The sequence below is a fragment of the Dendropsophus ebraccatus genome, chromosome 3, assembly GCF_027789765.1.
Source record: "Dendropsophus ebraccatus isolate aDenEbr1 chromosome 3, aDenEbr1.pat, whole genome shotgun sequence".
Taxonomy (NCBI): Eukaryota; Metazoa; Chordata; class Amphibia; order Anura; family Hylidae; genus Dendropsophus; species Dendropsophus ebraccatus.
Genome location: NC_091456.1, coordinates 138,287,145 through 138,306,427, shown reverse-complemented (window position 1 = coordinate 138,306,427; position 19,283 = coordinate 138,287,145). Strand labels below are relative to the sequence as shown.

Sequence of the window (19,283 nt, the reverse complement as noted above, 5' to 3'; positions counted from 1 at the left end):
AAAACAACAAAACCCTGTGATCATCATTGAATAGGTAGAGAAACTCATTACCTCCTTGTGATGTTAGTAACCTTATTACCATTTCCTATGATTGCATTACAATTCTAGCTGGAGAGCCATATTTGCGATAATGTCAGAGGCGACGGCTTGGACACATTTTTCTTATAACGTAGCCAGATCTATGAGGTAAACATCTAAATGAGTTGCTCCTGGGCATGCTTTTTGCCTCCTAAATGTTATAAACATCGCCCAGCATCAGGAAAATTAGATTGAATGTCTTCTATGTATGTGCTATCCCGGTAATTTTCTTCAACTGAGCCATGGCAGAGAGCCAGTCTGTCGTGCTTTACCTTGATGTGTATTGTTGAGCGGCAGAAAATCATTTGTTACGGTAACCCTGCCAAATGCCACACTCTGCATCTAACAAGTGAGATGCTGCCCCCGTCTTCAGATCTGTTAATGAGAGGAATAAATAATGGACTGCGGCAGGGTTACACATGGGTAAAGCAAGACTGAGAGGCTTTTGTAAAATAAACTAATCAGTCTGCTTTCTTAAAGGGGTTGTTCACCAAAAATATTTTTCTTTCAAAACAACTGGTGCCAGAAACTGCCAGAGATTTGTAATTTACTTCTATTAAAAATATTGAGTCTTCTAGTACTTATCAGCTGCTGTATGTCCTGCAAGAAGTGGTTTGTTCTCTCTAGTCTGACACAGTGCTCTCTGCTGCCACCTCTGCCCATGTCAAGAACTGCCCAAAGCAATAGCAGATACCCATAGAAAACCTCTCCTGCTCTCCAGGCTGGAAAAATACCACTTTCAGCAGGGCACACAGCAGCTGATAAGTACTGGAAGACTTGAGATTTTTTTTAAGAGAAGTAGAATACAAATCTCTGGCATAATTTGACTTGGAAAAAAAAAAAAAAAAAAGGTGAACAACCCCTTTAAGGCTAAAGTGATTGTATATGTACCGTATTTTCTGGCGTATAAGACGACCTCCAACTTCTCTATTTAAAATATAGAGTTTGGGATATACTCACCATATAAGACGACCCCTCTTCCAACGCACACATTTTTCAAAAAAACACCAACATTTGTTCATGGTGTTTTTTTCACTCAAAAATGCTGCTGCCAGATGTTAGCTCAGAGTCAATGGGGGGAAATTAAATGCAATACCAACCCGAGGTTTTAGTGTTAATTGCAACAGGCCCTGAATTTGTTGTTACATTGTAGAAACATTGGTGTTTTTGCCACAAAGACATCTATACATGCTACAAAATTTCTGCATAAAAAAGCTAATTTAGCTGTGAAAATCTGATCAAATTCCACAGCGTTTGTAAATGACATTTTTAAATCATTTATATTTCATCTACATGCCTTGTACTATAATTTCACAGAGTTTTCACCACCTGTAAATTTACACTTAGGCTGGGTTCACACTACGTATATTTCAGTCAGTATTGTGGTCCTCATATTGCAACCAAAACCAGGAGTGGATTAAAAACACAGAAAGGATCTGTTCACACAATGTTGAAATTGAGTGGATGGCCGCCATTTAATGGCAAATATTTGCTGTTATTTTAAAACAACGGCTGTTATATAGAAATAATGGCAGTTATTTACTGTTATATGGCGGCCATCCACTCAATTTCAACATTGTGCGAACATAGCCTTTGTGTGTTTTTAATCCACTCCTGGTTTTGGTTGCAATATGAGGACCACAATACTGACTGAAATACAGGATTAAAAAAAACATAGCTACTTTCTTTCAGAAACTGTGCAATTCTTGTCCTTAATTTGTCTGTAGTATTTCATTGAAGTAAATGGAGATTTTGTACCACACACAACCAAAGGACAGGGGTGGAGCTGTTTTTGGAAGAAAACTGCTATGTTTTTCTAATTTTGGATAACCCCCTTTACTGCTAGGTTTCTGCATAGATCATTCAGGTTCCCATTTCGGGGGATACATTGTAATCAGCTTATTGTCAAGAGACCCTGCATACAAGTAGAGACTTTAAGGTTTGCATCACAGGCCTTATGACTGCAATGACTGCAAAAAGTATACATTATGTTGTCTTGTGACCTAAAAGTAGAGTTATACCAACTCTCTTTAGGCTCCAACAATGCACTGCCCTTTTGTGTTAATTGCTAGTATACTAAAATGTTTAAAATTAAAATCTGTGTTGATAAAAAAAAAAGTTTTTCTTTATACATGAAATTGATTTTACATTCATACTGATGTTTCTAGTATGATTCATAATTTCATTCTTTTTAACTTAAAGCGTAACTCTCATATTTTTTTTTTATTGCAGAAATCAGTAGTGTAAGCGATTTTAAGAAACTCTGTAATAGGTTTCATCAGCCAAAAAAGCCTCCTTCTGTACTCAAGAAGCAATCTCCCAGCCTCCCCCCCTGACTTCTTATCTGTGCATTATCAGGCAAACACGTCTTCATTACAGAGAAGCCAGTGAAAACGGGCTCTGCTCTCTCCATTGTAAGCCTATGAAAGGGGGAGGGTCTGAGGGAGATGAGGGAGAAGGGAGAGGTGACATGAAGGTCAGCTGTTTGTAGACTGTCTGGGCACCTAAACCGCAGGATTCTGGGGTCAGAAAGGTCAGTGCTTATCTATAAACTTACTGAGAGAAGATTGCAGGGTGCTGTGCTTTGCAAGACTGCTCCGTGCTCAGTCACTCCTAACAGCCCCTCCCCTCTCCATAGCCACATAATGGAGACAGAAATCCTGCTGCTTCTGATGTGAGGGGGGAGGCTGGGAGATTGCTTTTTCAGTACAGAAGGAAACTCTTTTGGTTTATAAAACCTATTACAAAGTTTCTTAAAATCGCTTGAACTGTTGATATTTAATGTTTTCAAAAAAATGACCCTGAAATGACAGTTGTGCTTTAAATAGGTGTCAGTTTATGTGTTTAAAATACTTTACAACAGTTAAAGTCCGGTTAAAAGTCCAAAGCTCTGATTCGCTCCACACAGGTAAATGATAAACGTCTGGTTTCCAGTGGCTGCCACTTAGAGGCTTAAAGGGGTAGTCAGTAATAATAATAATAATAATAATTTCTTTCAAATCATCTGATGCCAGAGATTTGTAATTTACTTCTATTAAAAAATTTCAAGTCTTCCTTTACTTATCACCTGCTGTATGTTCTGCAGGAAGTAGTATTTCCAGTCTGGAGAGGTTTTCTACAGGGATTTGCTACAGCTCTGGACAGTTCCTGTCACAGACAGATGTGTCAGAGGAGAGCACTGTGTCAGACTGGAAAGAATACAACACTTCATGCAGCATTGCAAGCGAGTGCTGACCATCACTTTTAGAGTTTAGAAAACCCCTTTGGGACTATTCATATTGATCTGCTGTTTTCCACTCATTAATCTCTAACCCACCCAACCAGAGATGCTACATGTGGTGAAAGACACTGGAAGGAAGGGTCTAAAGTAGGGACATTTTCTGTATTTGAAAATCCCTTTTTAAAATCCTATGTTTGGCATTTCAAATATGATTAATATGGTTGAAATATATTGTCAATTTCATATAAGACAAAACTGGCAACACAAGGCCAGGGAGTTCTGCATGCTCTATATCAGCCACATCTGAGCTACAATTTGCCCTTTTAGGAGAGAGACCCCTGATGAAGCAGAAATTGTGAAACTGGTTGTGAAACACAAACCAAAGTGTAAGGTGAACCAGCTTGGAACAGCTTGATTTGACCCTTTGTGGGCATCTATAGTGTTTAACTGAAGAAGTGTGTCAGATGGTGGTTTGTATCCATACTGTATATGTGCCAAATATTAAGATGAAGGCTACAGATAATATTGCTTGCATACTGATAAAAGAGCTAAAGATTGACAAGAAAACTGTTGTCTTTTTATTTTTAACATCGAAAGATTTAGTGGCTTACCAAACAATACGTACATTTTGTATTTTTTTTTTATTTGCACAATTTAATATTTTATGGGCAGCAGGATTGAGGATTAGAGATGGTCGAACATCGGAAAATCTTAGGTTCTATCGAACTCGAACCCTGTCGAACTTTCCGCATTTGATTCCCGATGCCTTCCTGGTCCATGCAGAAGGAGGAGACAGCCCGGGTACTGTCTGGAATTCTGGGCAGTCTCCTCCTCCTTTTATTTTCCTTAGGGGCCATTTTTTTACTTAAACTTTTACATTTGATATTAGTCTCACTAGGGGTCTTCGAGCTTTACATAGTGGTAGATCATTGCTGCAGCCAATGACTATGTTCACACTACGTTTAAAAAACAGGAAGGTGTCTGCTTTTTCTATTTAAAAAGATGTCCATTTTTGCTGCAATCTAATTGACTTCAGTGCAATGCATTGAAATCGATGGGATGGCGCATGTGGGGTTTGGGGGGGGCCCTTGGGGTTTGGTCCTATGATAGTGGGGTTGCCGGGCCATTCTGTTGCCCCCCTTCCCTGCTTGCGATTGCTTTGCAGGATTTGCTTTGACAGACCGGCACAGTGTAGTTTAATGTAGGAAATACACGTGGTACATGAGGCAATATGATTTGATCAAATTATATACTAACTTCTGATGTTGGTTTTTAATGCAGCTGAACAAGCTTTCGTATCAACCATGGGTGTGATGTGCAGCCATTTCTGTCCTCCAGGCTTGTGCATCAAATAACAGATGTTATCTATACGTCAAAATAATGATCATGACAATTATTTTCAGATGTCTATTACAAACAACAGACGTTATTTTTTAGTTGTTCACACACATTTTTTCTTTTTTTCATTGTCCTTTCACCGTTTTTAATATACAAATCAATGGACTTTTCAATTAAAGACACACCCAAAAGCCAATTAGTCCACCTGACTAGAATAATGTACCAACAGCGGACAAACAGTGAAATGACAGATGCCATTTTGAATTCTTTCTTTTCAAAAACGGAGAGGAAAAAAAACGTTATGGGAACATAGCCACTGACTGGCTTAGTGAGCATAGAGAATGGGAAGCTCGGAGCAGTGGGAATGGTTCCAACCAGATGACAGCGGCGGAAAACCTAGTGCACATTTTAAAATCTTAATTTTTAGAAATATGGATCAACTACATTAATATTATTTATTTCATACTATATGGGTATGTCTACACTGAGTGAATCAGGCAGAATTCCACGACGGAACTACTTTGAGTGGAGAGCGGCGGCAGCGGAGGACAAGATATGGCACACTGAGACAGGTGGGATTACACAGCGGAAAGTTATGCTGCAGAATTCCACCTGATTTACTCAGTGGGAACATAACCTAACATACCTCAAATAAAATTTTATATAGTGCTTTATATTTTATAGGTCCACAACACAACATGAATGGGTGTGTTGTAGTTGAACTACTTGGACTTATGTCGGGTTGATCGAACCTCAGTAAATCCTAGGTTCGATCCAACTCGAACATTCACTAACCTGCTGCATTTGATTCCCGATGCCTTTCGATCAACTTTACTTATGTCTACGTTTTGACTTTGCTGTGCAGCTATATATAACTATGTGTTTCCTATGGATCCAGGTAACATCTCATAAGGCAACGTGAAATGATACACTCTTCATTTAAAACCAGTCTGAGTCTGTGCATTTTAACAACCACTATTTTATTAGAAACAAACTTGAGATAAATCTCCAAGAAAATAAATTTATTTAGGTCTGAAAGAAAAAAAAGAGAACACAGATATAACAATGAGAAACATCAAATATAAATTGAAATACATCTTGTAATGACTTATAATGGCTTGTGTAACCAGAGAAGTACCAAACTGACATTCGGAAATTGATTGAGGTATTTAACTATTTTTGGCTAGAAAACCTTACATAGCATAATAGACTTTGTCATAATAAAATATATACTTTCTATGAGGATCTGTTTCATGGAAATACTTCTGGTGCGGATTTTTGCTCGTTTTTTGCTAATGCTGACAACTTGCCTCAGACATTTCCAGTGATAATCTGATATGTGTATTTCTTCTGAGTTGATGAGATTTATAACTGGTCTTTCCTGCAGTTTTTTCCCTGTGTGATTCACATATGTGTTTTTAAACCCTAAGTACTCCTTAGAACTGATCCTGGACATCACATCCTGTATTGTTGATTAGACTATGTGCCTATGATTATATACTATTCCCTTACCTGCACATGGCGGCAGAATATGTTGGCTACATAGTCATCTCAATAGAAAACTAAAGAAATTTTTAAACACAGAAAAGTTGCCATTCATTGCAATTAAAGAGACGGCCACCAAGGTATTTCAATTAAACACATCCATTAGAGTCCAGCATGAATAATATTCAACATAACACTAAATAATATAGTTGTAAGACAAATTTAGCAGCAAGTTAGTAGCTATTTACCATTACTACCTTAAAGGCAAAAAATTTACCATACATAGTATTTTTTTTTTTTAATTAACTTGTAATGCTGGCTAAGTTTTATTTATCAGTCCTTCTCATTTTCAGGCATAGCTTACGCTATTGTACCATTTAAGGTGGTACACAATGCCAGTCCATCCAGTACAACTGAAGCATCATTCCTAATGTCGGCAAAGGAATACCTGACATTCTTTATGAGATACAATTCCCGTCTTATCCCACTGTCAGTTATAGAGCACATGCCACCAGTTTACTGGGTATCTGCTATCTGGTTCCAATTATTATTTTTTTTGCAATAATTTATAGTGCATTATGTCCTATAAAAGAGAAACAGCCCAGTCCTACATAACCCGAATACTGTAGGTAAAGGCAGTTTCTCCTATGTACATTGCTTTTGCTTGTAGATCTATACAGGGAAGTGTGTGTCTGGGACGGAGCATTCATATAGCAAGCTACGACCCAATGTCCATCTGCCCTAAAAGAAATACTGGTTGTCTAAAACAATCTTTTTCAAGAGTTTATTAGTGATCAGAAGATCCTATGACTTCATAAGGATCCAGAGGTCTCTCTGAGGCACTTCATGGCTCGAGCTCCGAGCAATATTGATTTTTGAGACATTGGCAATGACATTAAACCAAAGCAGAAATGGACATAATGACCAATCTATCCATGCTTTAAACCCGACAGCTAGATACCGATGGGAATTGTAGTACAATCATAGCATCGGGTATATTCTACTTATCCACAACATTAAATACACTGTCTTTTCACTGCCATTTACGTTAACCACTACAACTCACTTTAACACTTATTCTAGTTTGTGCTGTCTAGTAACCTAAATTAGGATTGTACATGTAACCATTCTATACTACAGATATGTCACATTTCTATATCCTTCCCACATTCGAAAGGAAAGGAAAAGGAAACACTTTCATTATTCTTTTTTCCCCCCATTAAACTGTATCACTTAACAACATTAAACGTGTAACCAAATTCCCTGTGTATTGGTGTAACTTAAAAAGTACATATAACCTGCATATTCACTGTAGTGTGAGTCACTGTTACTGAGAAAAGATTTGGCCCAGTTCATAGAAAGGAACAGTAAAGGAATAGTTAATAGTGAAACCTGACGCCCTTACTTTACCTGTTCTTCACCAACGTCCTTGTATTGTAATATTGTATGAGAGCGGTGACAGAGAAAGAGTTCTTACATGTAAGGTTAGAACATAATTCCTTGTATGAGTTCTGGGGCCATGTGGACAAAAATAATAGAATTTGAGATAAAAGTGAGAGCTCTAAGTTTTTATCTCAGAACTGGGCTACTTCTTTACATGGCTCCGGGACTCCAATTCCTGTAGTGCATATAATTCTTTATCTTCTTTAAAGCGTAACTGTCATTTCAGGGTCATTTTTCTGAAAACATTAATTATCAACAGTACAAGCGATTTTAAGAAACTCTGTAATAGGTTTTATGTACTAAAAAAGTTTCCTTCTGTACTGAAAAAGCAATCTCCCAGCCTCCCCCCTCACATCAAATGAAGCAGGATTTCTGTCTCCATTATGTGGCTATGGAGAGGGGAGGGGCTGTTAGGAGTGACTGAGCACGGAGCAGTCCTGCACAGCACAACACCCTGCAATCTTCTCTCAGTAAGTTCATAGATAAGCACTGACCTTTCTGACCCCAGAATCCTGCGGTTTAGGTGCCCAGACAGTCTACAAACAGCTGACCTTCATGTCACCTCTTCCTGCTCCCTCATCTCCCTCAGCCCCTCCCCCCTTCATAGGCTTACAATGGAGAGAGCAGAGCCCGTCTTCACTGGCTTCTCTGTAATGAAGACGTGTTTGCCTGATAATGCACAGATAAGAAGTCAGGGGGGGAGGCTGGGAGATTGCTTCTTGAGTACAGAAAGAGGCTTTTTTGGCTGATGAAACCTATTACAGAGTTTCTTAAAATCGCTTACACTAATGATTTCTGCAATAAAAAAAACATGACAGTTACGCTTTAAGTATTTAATAGTTTACAAAAAAATAAAAAAAATGTCTTTATTTGAAAATGGGGTGATTTCATTTTTTTTTTTAAATTGGGAGGTGGTATTTTTCAGTCTTTCTTAAGGGGGCTTGCCAAAGCAATGGATTCATGGTTTTTTATAGTACACTGCAATACTGTTGTATGGCAATGTACTTTCTGGTCTGTGTTTGCCTATTGCAACCTATAAAAGATTGTAATAGTATGTAAGATATATGACAACCAATCAGAACCCTACCATTGCATTATAGAGATATGAGGGGACCAGCGCCTGGTATATCACTGCCTACATACCATTGACAGTGGCATCCAGGGAATTAAATGACTAGCATTTTTGATCTCTATAGCGGGTGTCAACTACAGATGGCAGCTGACTCCAGCTGTGTATGAAGCTCCTGAGCCTGTTCAATACTTCCTCTGTGCACGTCTGCCATAAATGCATTGTGGACATCACCGAATCTGTAGAGGCTTTAAAGGTTTCTGAGTATTGATGTCTTTCAGAGTGGATTGGTTCACCTATATTACAAGTGCACTCATCACACTCCAGTCTAACCTCCTATCTATTGATAATGATGAGGGCAATACAAGGGCCCTTTTTTACAGATGACGAACACCAGTCTAGGTGATTAGCACTTGTTTGCTCAACCCATCACAAGGCTCGATCAAGGCCATTAAATTCATCACATCAACTAAAACAAAGATCCATTCAGCTGATGAGTGAGCGCGTTCACCAGCTGAACACTGACCCTTTTACATGGGACGATTATCAAGCAAGTGTTCATAGGAACGCTTGTTTGCCTTATACATGATTTGGTGGACAGTGTAAATAATTTCAAAATTTATACTTTAATTGAATTGGATATAATAACCCGATATACAAGAGGGAGGCACAAAAAAAAAGATCAATAACATAACTATGAATTATCGTCGTCTTCTATGTCTGAATCAAGCAGGTTGAAACAAATATGAAAAAAGAATCTTGACATTTGTTTTCTACACGAAAAATTATCTTCACTTAAATACACCTACCATTTTGATGTACAGTTGAAATGCAGACCTATACATCGCCATGGTTACCAACTACAAACAAACCATGTGTAGTCTGATCCTAGAGTCATACTGTCTTATATATACAAAAAAGGGGGAACACATGGAAAAAAGTATGAGTACAGGATCAGACCACACAGGGTTTGTCTTTTACCCTGGAGACGCAGGTCTGCATAGGAGCTGTATACAAAAAAAAAAACGTAGGATATTCTCAATCCCTTTGTTATACAATAGCAGTCTACGTCCATTCTCTTGAAGGGTTCTCAAAGCAACAATCTAAAAATACTAATGGGCAAGTCTCAAGCTTCTGGCTGATATGGAACCATGACAGCCTTAAAGGAAATGTGTTGTCAGAAAATTACCTTTTGTTGAAATCAAGTTTTTTTTTTATAATACCATGTCACTTAAAAAAAAGAAACAACTTTTGACATGTCATAAAAACATGTCAAATGCTTTGATCAGTTGGGGTGAGGTTTAGAATCCAACTGTTCACTTGAATGAGCCAGGTGAAGTGTGTGCGTGTATCTCCCCGCTCTGTTCCCAGTCAATAGGACCACCTTAGTCATGCGCATAGAGAGTGGGGAGAGAAGAAGCCGGCAGTACGCTACTCTCCCCGGTGGTTCTAGCAATGGGTCAGGGACTTGACACTCAGCCAACGACCAATCAAAACTTTTAAAATATCAAAAGTTTCTTTCTAAGTGACAGGTACAATTTATAATTTAAAAGGGCAGGCTAGATGGACCAAGTGGTCTTTTTCTGCCATTAATCTTCTATGTTTCTAAGAATTTGGGCAAATTTTGGCATTTTTTTTTATAACTATTTTACTATCTATAGTTTAAAAAAGTTTAAAATCCTGAAATCTTGCATTTTTCATTCTGACCACTAAGGCTAAAACCAAGCTGAGACTCCCTGTTCTGAACAGATCACTTTCCAGCAGTGTCTTCCTTATTATCATAAACAGGATTACAGTGAAAGGTGACACCAGTGTATAGATAAGATGGGATTTTCCGCCATGCACAATAGCTGAATCTCAGAGATCAACCTCCCCCCTCCCTGAGGAATGACCTCTGGACAGGTCATAGAGCATGCCCAGAAGATGCCTGCATTCTAGTGAATAGAGTCTAGGATAGTCTATTGTGTTAAAACAGTTCAGGCAAGATGCCCCCATAATAATGTACATAAAAATAAAATAAAAATATTACAATCAGAAGATAGAACTAGCCCCCCCCAGTTTCTGGATTTAATTAGTAAAAAAAAAAAAAAACGTAAGCGACACATTCACTTTAAGGTCACCTTCATGACATGTGGCAGGCCAAAAAAAAATAATGTTTTCTGAGGGAAAAAGAATAAATCTTTCTATATTTTAGGAAAATATTGTACACAATCTCTATAGAGTCTGTATATTTACACTACATATTGATTTCACGTTTTAGGTTTTGGATGTAAAAATATACTCTGTAAAAAAAACATTTGGGATCTGCATTCATTGAATCACATTGTATAAAGAAGTAGCGGCAAGGCTGGCAGAGTGGTCAGATGTACAGAGCATGCAGCAGTATATTCTTAATGCCTTAAATCTTAATTTTATAAAATATCAGCTCAAAGCTAATATTTTGTGTTTTAATACTAACCAGGTCTGCTCCCTGTATAATCCTAATAATAACCCATTTGCATTGTATGTGATATAATTTAATAAAAAATTGCATTAGAAAATGGAATTAAAGGGAACTTGTCATCACTTTCTTGCTGCCTGAACTACAAATCATTAGGGCGCTCCATGTTGCCTTCTACCCACCCCATCAGCCTTGATTGATAGGTCTCTATCTAAACCAAAACAGTCATAAACCTATCAATCTACAGTAGGCTGGTAGGGAGATGCCATTGGGAAATGCAATTCAAGAAAAGTACAAAGCAGCAGTTCATTTCCGACTCTGTGTCACATGACCTTGATGGACTTCCAGTGGAAGTCTATGGCGTCTGTCTATGTAGCAGACACAGCGTGCAGAGAGGAGCGTGCAGCAATGTGGCCATCTCCCAACTTGTTCTACTGATCAGTCAGGGTTTGAACATTCAAACCTTTTTACATGACTATCTGACATATCAAAAGTAATGACAAGTACACTAAATAATATCATGGTTGTCAACTTTTAGAAAAACTATGATTAGGGTTGATTGTTAGGTCTGCATTGTATATGGCCGTGCTATTAAATGTTTAATATGATCCACATCCAGAGCTCGGGGGGGGGGGGGGAGGGTTTCATTGCCAGTCTATCGACTTTATGATGGTAGAGATGGACAAAAGATGTGGATTTCCTAGGCTGCTAGACTTGACTAGACAATTCGCATCCATGAATTCAACTTTTGGTTTAGCTAAAACATCATTGGACAGAATCTCTACCGAAGATGAGCTTGGTAGATGCTGAGCAGGTTTTGTATTCTAATATCTCCCCTATATTTCTATTTTGTGCATGCTTTTTAGCCTTTACTTTTGTTATATTGACAGTCCGAATTACTACACCAGCTCTGAGTGGAAATCAATCCACTAAAAAGCCTTTTAAGATATAGTAGGTGTGCTCTTAAGTTGAATTTCTCCCTCAATGTAATAAGTACTGTGTGATATGATGACTATAATCAGGCAGACATACAACACCGAATAATGATGACACATATAGGTTGGATTGATGGACATATGGACAGCATCCCAAGGCGACGGCTAACACGTAGCTATAAACAGACTACCCTACGCTACAATTCATTACATAAATGAAATAATTTGATAAACATTTTGGCATTTTTACATTGAATATATTAGCTTAAGCTTTACAAGATAAACACAATTAAAAGCTTGTACACAATGTTTTTTTCTTTTCTTTTTTTTGGTTGAACCGTACAAGCCCATGCTTTAAAAATGTCAAAATAAAAATGTATTATGGCATCACTTTGTTCACTTGATCTGTGGACATGTAGCCACATGGTTGTATAAACTCCTTGCTGGGAGGAGCAGTAGTGTTAAGCACAAGGTTTTGTGGTGAGTTTATTATGTGAACAGAGGTATAGTCAGCCACAGGAGTCTCGTAACTCGAAACTTTTTCCGCAGCACGAGAGCTCATGGTGGCAGCTGTAAGGCTTTCTGGGGTGAAGTAGCTATCCAGGTTAGGATTCTGTTGAACACTTTGTGAGGCCTCGACTGGGAAATTCACAGCACAGAATGCCATCACTGCGGTATCACATACGTAAGAATTGTCTGCATTGAGGTTTGTTGACTGTTGAATGGCTGGTTCGTTGCATTCTTCATTCTCCATCTTTATTCTTTGCCCTGGTGAAAGAAGAAGTCTTCCGGCTGGTGTAATATCACTTACAAGGGCATAAAAATCCATGCTTGGCTTTGAACCGATGCTGCGTAGATTGGTCGTGGCAGCCACACTGGTCTCATTACTAAGTAATGGGCAAACTTTACCATTTTCTGGTTTTGTGCTCATCATTTCTGTATTTGGCATTTGGGAATTTGTAGGCACGCCTTCACTGTTTGGCTTTTCACTAAGGCACAAGAGATCTGCTTGGTTATCTTTTGTATTCTGACATTGTCCAGTATCTGAAGTTTCATCGCTCATGTCGCTGTTGACAAAATCTGTTTCGGGGATATCTGGTTCGCAACAGCTGGCCCGGCCAGAGTCATCATCTTTGACAGCCAGGCAGTTATGGGCCTTGGGGTATTCTTCGGCCAATAGCCGGTCAGTATCAGTGCCCTCATTCTTCTCTTCCTGGTCATCAAGGTCAAGCTCAATGAATTCAACCCAAGGATCATCACTGCACAGCTGTTGCTTGTAGCTGTCATGACATGCAAGTATGGAGCTGACTTCATCCAGCTTTCCCTTCTGTTTAAAATGCAAAAAGCACATCATGAATATTCATAGGATGTAAGAACACATGGGAAGTATGACATTTTGAACAATACAACTAATACCATTCAATAATGACTGAATGGGTGCCATTTACGACAAGGCAGTTTTGGCTTCAATCCTTGGGATCTTTCAGCATATGTAAACTCTCTTGGCATAGATCAACAAAGACAGACAGTTTTAAGACACCGTTCATCATTAATGTTGGGACCAGTTATATGATATTTCTCTTGTTTAGTCAAATACTCTAAAGTCTTAACATGGCAATGCAAACCAAAGTTTTCACTTTTATGTGCAATTACAGGCCAATATATCCTTGTGTAACAGAGCCTGCGATCTGCTGACAAATAAGCAAATGCTCGTTCTTCAGCTTATCGCTTTGTTCTCAGTGGCAAGAAAATCCATTGCACGTCACACATCACCCCATGCAAGTGATGTGCTGTATCCACTTTACCTAATGAAAACAGAATTAATATTAGCTTGCACATTTCATTATTTCCCTGTCACCAAAGCATGGGGCCACATTTATGAATATTAACGATTTTGACCATAGATATGGCAGATGCATCTTTACACACTTGGCTGCTACTTCTACATGTTTTTCTCATTTGGTGGAGTTTTCCAGTTTATACTCCAAATTTACAAAGCACATGCAAAAACGTATAAACTAGAAAACCTGTCCCACCTATACTAATGCAATCCAACAATAGAAGGGTGTTCTTAAGGGCAATCTTCTAATATTACTTATATTACTTCTTAAAGATGTTACATTTATGCTATGCTATTTTTATATCCATGTCATCTATATATTATTCTTTGGCATCTGCTCAAAGGTATGCTACCATTTTATCCTAACTACTACTTGGCTTTGATTATAAAATAACCTTTCCTAAGGGCGGCCTTCTGTTGAATATTTTATTTCAACAAGATCTATACAAGTCTAGAGTTCATCAATTTGGGGACCCAAATCCTAAGGCAACTTGTGATATGAAGGAGGTGTTATGAAACATATCTAGTGTTTCTTGAACTATTGTTCTAGGACAGTATATTGCTGGAGAACATGAACATCCTCTGATCTACAAAAATCCAATTAAAATCAATATAAAGAAGAAAAGCATCAGCAGAGCAGTGTTACAGCTTGGGTGCAGGGGCTGAGGGAAGCTGGCTCATTACACTGGCAATAGAGAGGAGAGACAGAACTACTACAGAGGAGAACTATCTGCTGGGGTTTCACCCATGTTGTACAAGCAATGCTTTATCTCCTCTATGAAGATTTTTTTCATTCCAAGTACAAGTAGAACACAGGTGAATAAACCTTATCAGAGCATTGTTCATGTTCCCTGCTGCCTCTTGTCTCTATTGTTTAGTGTTGAATACACTTGCCTATAATATAGGACTGCTTTTACATTCTGTCTGCTTTTTACATCAGGAAACCTCTTAACGTATGCATCAAATATACCCATAGTCCATTCATCTGACAAAGGCCGAAACAATGTCCATTTGACTTCCGCAGGGCAAGTATACATGAATAAAAGTGAAAATGCTGTTCACCTACAGTGAAAAATATACTTGAATAATGATGCCAGCCTTACTTGTAAGAGTACAGGGTCAATCCCTTTAATCTTTGGAACAGGCACTGGGGGCAGAATCAGCAACTTCAGCCTTCATAGTATAAAAGGAAACAGAGATTTTATACGGTAATTCACAAGAATCACATTCTATGAATTGTATTACACAGCTACAGTATGTCACCCTGACTTCTGCAGTGAAATTGCTATATCCCAGCCAATAATTGAGAACATTTGATAAGCCAGCATCCATGAGATCCCATTAATGTAGGATTACAAGAATTTTACAGTACATCTCCCTTACTGTTGAAAGATATTCTGATAAAAACACAATTTGAACAGCATAATGAGTTTGTATTTTATTACATACTCTGGAATACATGGAGAGAGTAGACCGCTGCCATAAACAACTGAAGCATCTCTGGGCAATAGTAGGGAATTAGACATGAGAGATTAGAGATCTCCGAACCCTGTACACTCTGCATTTTATTTCCCCGACTGAAATTGGATGCAGGCCTAAGGGTATATGCACACTAAGGATATCACACGGATAACTTGGTGCAGATTCCACCGTTCGTCCCAACACACTCCCACTTCACTCTCCGCCCATCCTATAGACTCTATTCCGTGGTCAGGCGGATTCCGCCGTCCGCCCAAAGAATTGACAATTTTTTGGGCGGACGGCGGAATCTGCCTGCGGCAAAACCGCAGCATATTATCCGTGTGATTTCCTTAGTGTGCATAAACCCTAAGGCTGTCTGGAATCCATGCATACAGACTGAGGCTGGGTTCACACTACGTATATTTCAGTCAGTATTGTGGTCCTCATATTGCAACCAAAACCAGGAGTGGATTAAATACACAGAAAGGCTATGTTCACACAATGTTGAAATTGAGTGGATGGCCGTCATTTAATGGCAAATATTTGCTGGTATTTTAAAACAACGGCTGTTGTATTGAAATAATGGCCGTTATTTACTGTTATATGGCGGCCATCCACTCAATTTCAACATTGTGTGAACAGATCCTTTCTGTGTTTTTAATCCACTCCTGGTTTTGGTTGCAATACTGACTGAAATATACTTACTGAAATATACATATACAGACTGAAATATACGTAGTGTGAACGCAGCCTTAAGGGTGGTATTCCACTGGCTGATGGGGCCCAATAAACGAGCGCTGATCTGCTAGATCAGCGCTCGTTTACTGGGCCTATTCCACGGGCCCGATTATCGTTAAACAAGGGCTGCAAGGACATCGTTACCGATGTCCTTGCAGCTCTTGCTTAACTAGTATACATTACCTATTCATGGTGCAGGGCTCCTCTTCTCCTGCTTCTCCCGGGTCCCGCGCGCTCCTCCAGCGTCAGGACGGCCTGTGTCAGCTGACAAGCCGCTCAGCCAATCACTGGCCGGGACCGCCATGGCCTGTGATTGGCTGAGCGGCCTGTGAGCGGACACAGGTCGCCCTGACGCTGGAGGAGCGTGCGGGACCCTGGAAGAAGCAGGAGAAGAGGAGCCCTGCACCATGAATAGGTAATGTATATCGTCAGTCGCCGGCCGCGCACCGCTATTCCACCTAGCGGTACGCGGTCGCCGCCCGACAAATATAGGTCTGGACCTATATCAACGATCAGCCGATGACAACGATCGGCTGATCATTTTCTCTAGTCCACGGAGCGATAATCGTCCGAATCGGGCCGATTGGGCCGATTATCGCTCTGTGGAATAGGGCCCTAAGGGCTAGTTCACATGGAGGAGCAAATGCTTGGAATCCTGCCTGCATCAGTGTCCCACAGTGTGTCAATGGGAGGGCATGACCTCTTCTGCTTCTGTCACTCTCTGCTCAAATAATTGACAAGTCAATTTTTTGAGTGGAAAGTGATGGAAGCGGAGGTGTGCGAGCCCTCCCATAGAGAGACTGTGGGACACTAATGCAGGTGGGATTCCAGGCATTTGCTCCATGTGAACTGGCCCTTGGTCTATGTTTACACAATGTCAAAATGATAACCATTTTTATTTGATGGCCATCCTTTAAATGGGTTGGCCACTTTATAGTAAAATAGTTCAGTGTACAGTATTAGTAGGTGTACTCACTGTATATACAGACAGCAGCTCCCTGTGTACCCTTATAGAGCTAAAATCAGACTCCTCTCCTCCAGGCTGTGCTGCCCTGCTCTGTTTTGTTTCTGTTTCTTATCTCAAGAGTGACAGCCGCTCAGCTAATCACTGGCCGTGGCCTGTCCTGTCCAGTCAGCCTGTGATTGGCTAAGTGGGAGAGTGATAGGCCACTCAGCCAAGCACATGCTCACTGAGACAGGACAGTCCAGCTAGTGATTGGCTGTGCAGGCTTTCACTCTGGAGACAAGTGTGACAGCCCACTCAGGTGACGCCCCACCCCAGTCAGTAACTGGCTGAATGTGGCTGGAGACACTGGAAACCCGGAAGAGGACACCGGGGGAGTAAGGACAGGTGAAAAGAAAACTTTCATTTTACACCATGTTTGATAAATCTCCCCCATGGTGCATGATGGCAGTTCTTAATAGTGATGGAAGTGAATAAAGCTTTATAATAAATCATATAAGCAGTATAATAACTCACCTTTTCTTTTTGCAGAACAAAAAGAAAGCCAGGACAAGGATCAAGACTGTAAAAGCTCCAATAATTAGGAAAAGGGGCCATGGGAAATCTGGATCTGTAAGAAGGACATGACTTCATTATAGATATCAGGGTGGCTTCAGGCTGTTGTAATACAGAAACAACCCCCCCCCCCCCAATCCCTTATCATCAAAACTGAAAAACATGAACAGGATCAGGAAATCAGGAAGTATCTTTACATATACAAGTTTTTGAATAGGCGACCATCTTACATAAACCATTATACATGACTGGGTGTAGTACTGGAAAGCATGGTGGGGTAATGAAAGGGTTCCCCAGAAATATAAGGGGATAGGAACAGTGTCTATAGATCACCATTTTTTCCCCATTTTTCAAATTCAATTTTACTATTTTAATAACTAATATTATTTTCCCATACAAATCACACAGTACATTATCAATACATCCCCCAAATTTACAACATTTAAAAACGCAGGGTAATGGCTAGACATATCTAGAGCTATTAAGCAACACAACTTTACCATACTTGTCAATAGTTGGTGTGCTTGCTTCATCTCATTGCTTCATTTACCTACTTTTTTACAATCACCCCCAACACCCCCACCAATATCAATCAACCTGTCCCCCTCACCTACCTCACCAAGGACCCACTGGACCAATCCAGCCTCTTATCAGCATATATATATATATATATATATATATATATATATATATATATATATATTTAGAGAGAGAGAGAGAGACAAAGGGTCGAGGATAGCATCATCTTCAAAACACGTGCTAAATCTTTATTGTGCCAGTTCGCATAGTACAGTGCAACGTTTCAGCTCATTATTCTGAGCCTTTTTCAAGCATGCTGAAACGTTGCACTGTACTGTGCGAACTGGCACAATAAAGATTTAGCACGTGTTTTATAGATGATACTGTCCTCGACCCTTTGTTTCTCTGCATGATATTGGGGAAAGGAGCCGAACCCCTTAAGGACTGTGCATCTATTAGCGTGGTTTCCGCTGACCCAGTCCAACTTTGCTGAATATGGCTACTGTTTATGTCACTAGTTAAAGTGACATTATCTGGTGCCTCTTAAACACCACTCAGGTTTCACAGCCATTTAACATACACACTTAGACTGTTTGTGCCAGAAAGATGGCCCCCTACTATTGCATAGCATCATAACATGAAAAGCACTGCAGTGTGACCATGTGGTTCTTCCAGTCTGAATAGATGAATCATTAGATTATACCTACCTACAGATACTACTGTTGGAATTAATAATACATCACTGAAGTTTCCATAGTTTGTATTCCCTCTTTGTTTGCATCGGATCCTGACCATATACTCTTTTCCTGTTTCCAATCCATAGATAGTTGAAGATGTGGTGGACACATAATCATACTAAAAGGTAAAAACAATGGAAAATCACATAAACCTGCTGCCCTAATTTGTACTTAGATACATGAAAATATGAAAGTCTGCCAACCTTTATATGTTACACCAACAAAGCTCTATACACCTTCCCTCTGATAAATGTTTCTAGGGAAGCCACTTAGGTACAGGACAGGACATCTTTGTCTGGAGAAGATGGAAACCTCTAAACGCACTATTAATAAGCCTCTATCACATGTTAACGTTGGTAAAAATTTAAGAAAAGTGACAGAAAAATGAAGGAGTATGAGGAAAACCTATGGTAGTATATGGATTAGGATTAATACACAGGTTTACTGCTGGAAATTTGTTC

The 19,283-nt window shown here is 39.4% G+C and overlaps 1 protein-coding gene across 6 annotated transcripts in view; it reads right to left on the bottom strand.

Moving 5' to 3' along the window:
• Window positions 1-5,597: 5,597 nt before the first annotated feature.
• Window positions 5,598-19,283, bottom strand: part of GHR (growth hormone receptor) — a 248,303-nt gene continuing 234,617 nt past the window's right edge. For all 6 annotated transcript variants that reach the window (XM_069962749.1, XM_069962748.1, XM_069962750.1 and 3 more), the window contains 4 exons: window positions 18,793-18,940; window positions 17,528-17,621; window positions 14,952-15,021; window positions 5,598-13,335 (listed from right to left, as the gene is read on the bottom strand). In XM_069962749.1, coding sequence (XP_069818850.1) covers window positions 12,388-13,335; window positions 14,952-15,021; window positions 17,528-17,621; window positions 18,793-18,940 — 1,260 coding nt within the window. In that variant the 3' untranslated portion in view covers window positions 5,598-12,387. The remainder of the gene's footprint in view (window positions 13,336-14,951; window positions 15,022-17,527; window positions 17,622-18,792; window positions 18,941-19,283) is intronic.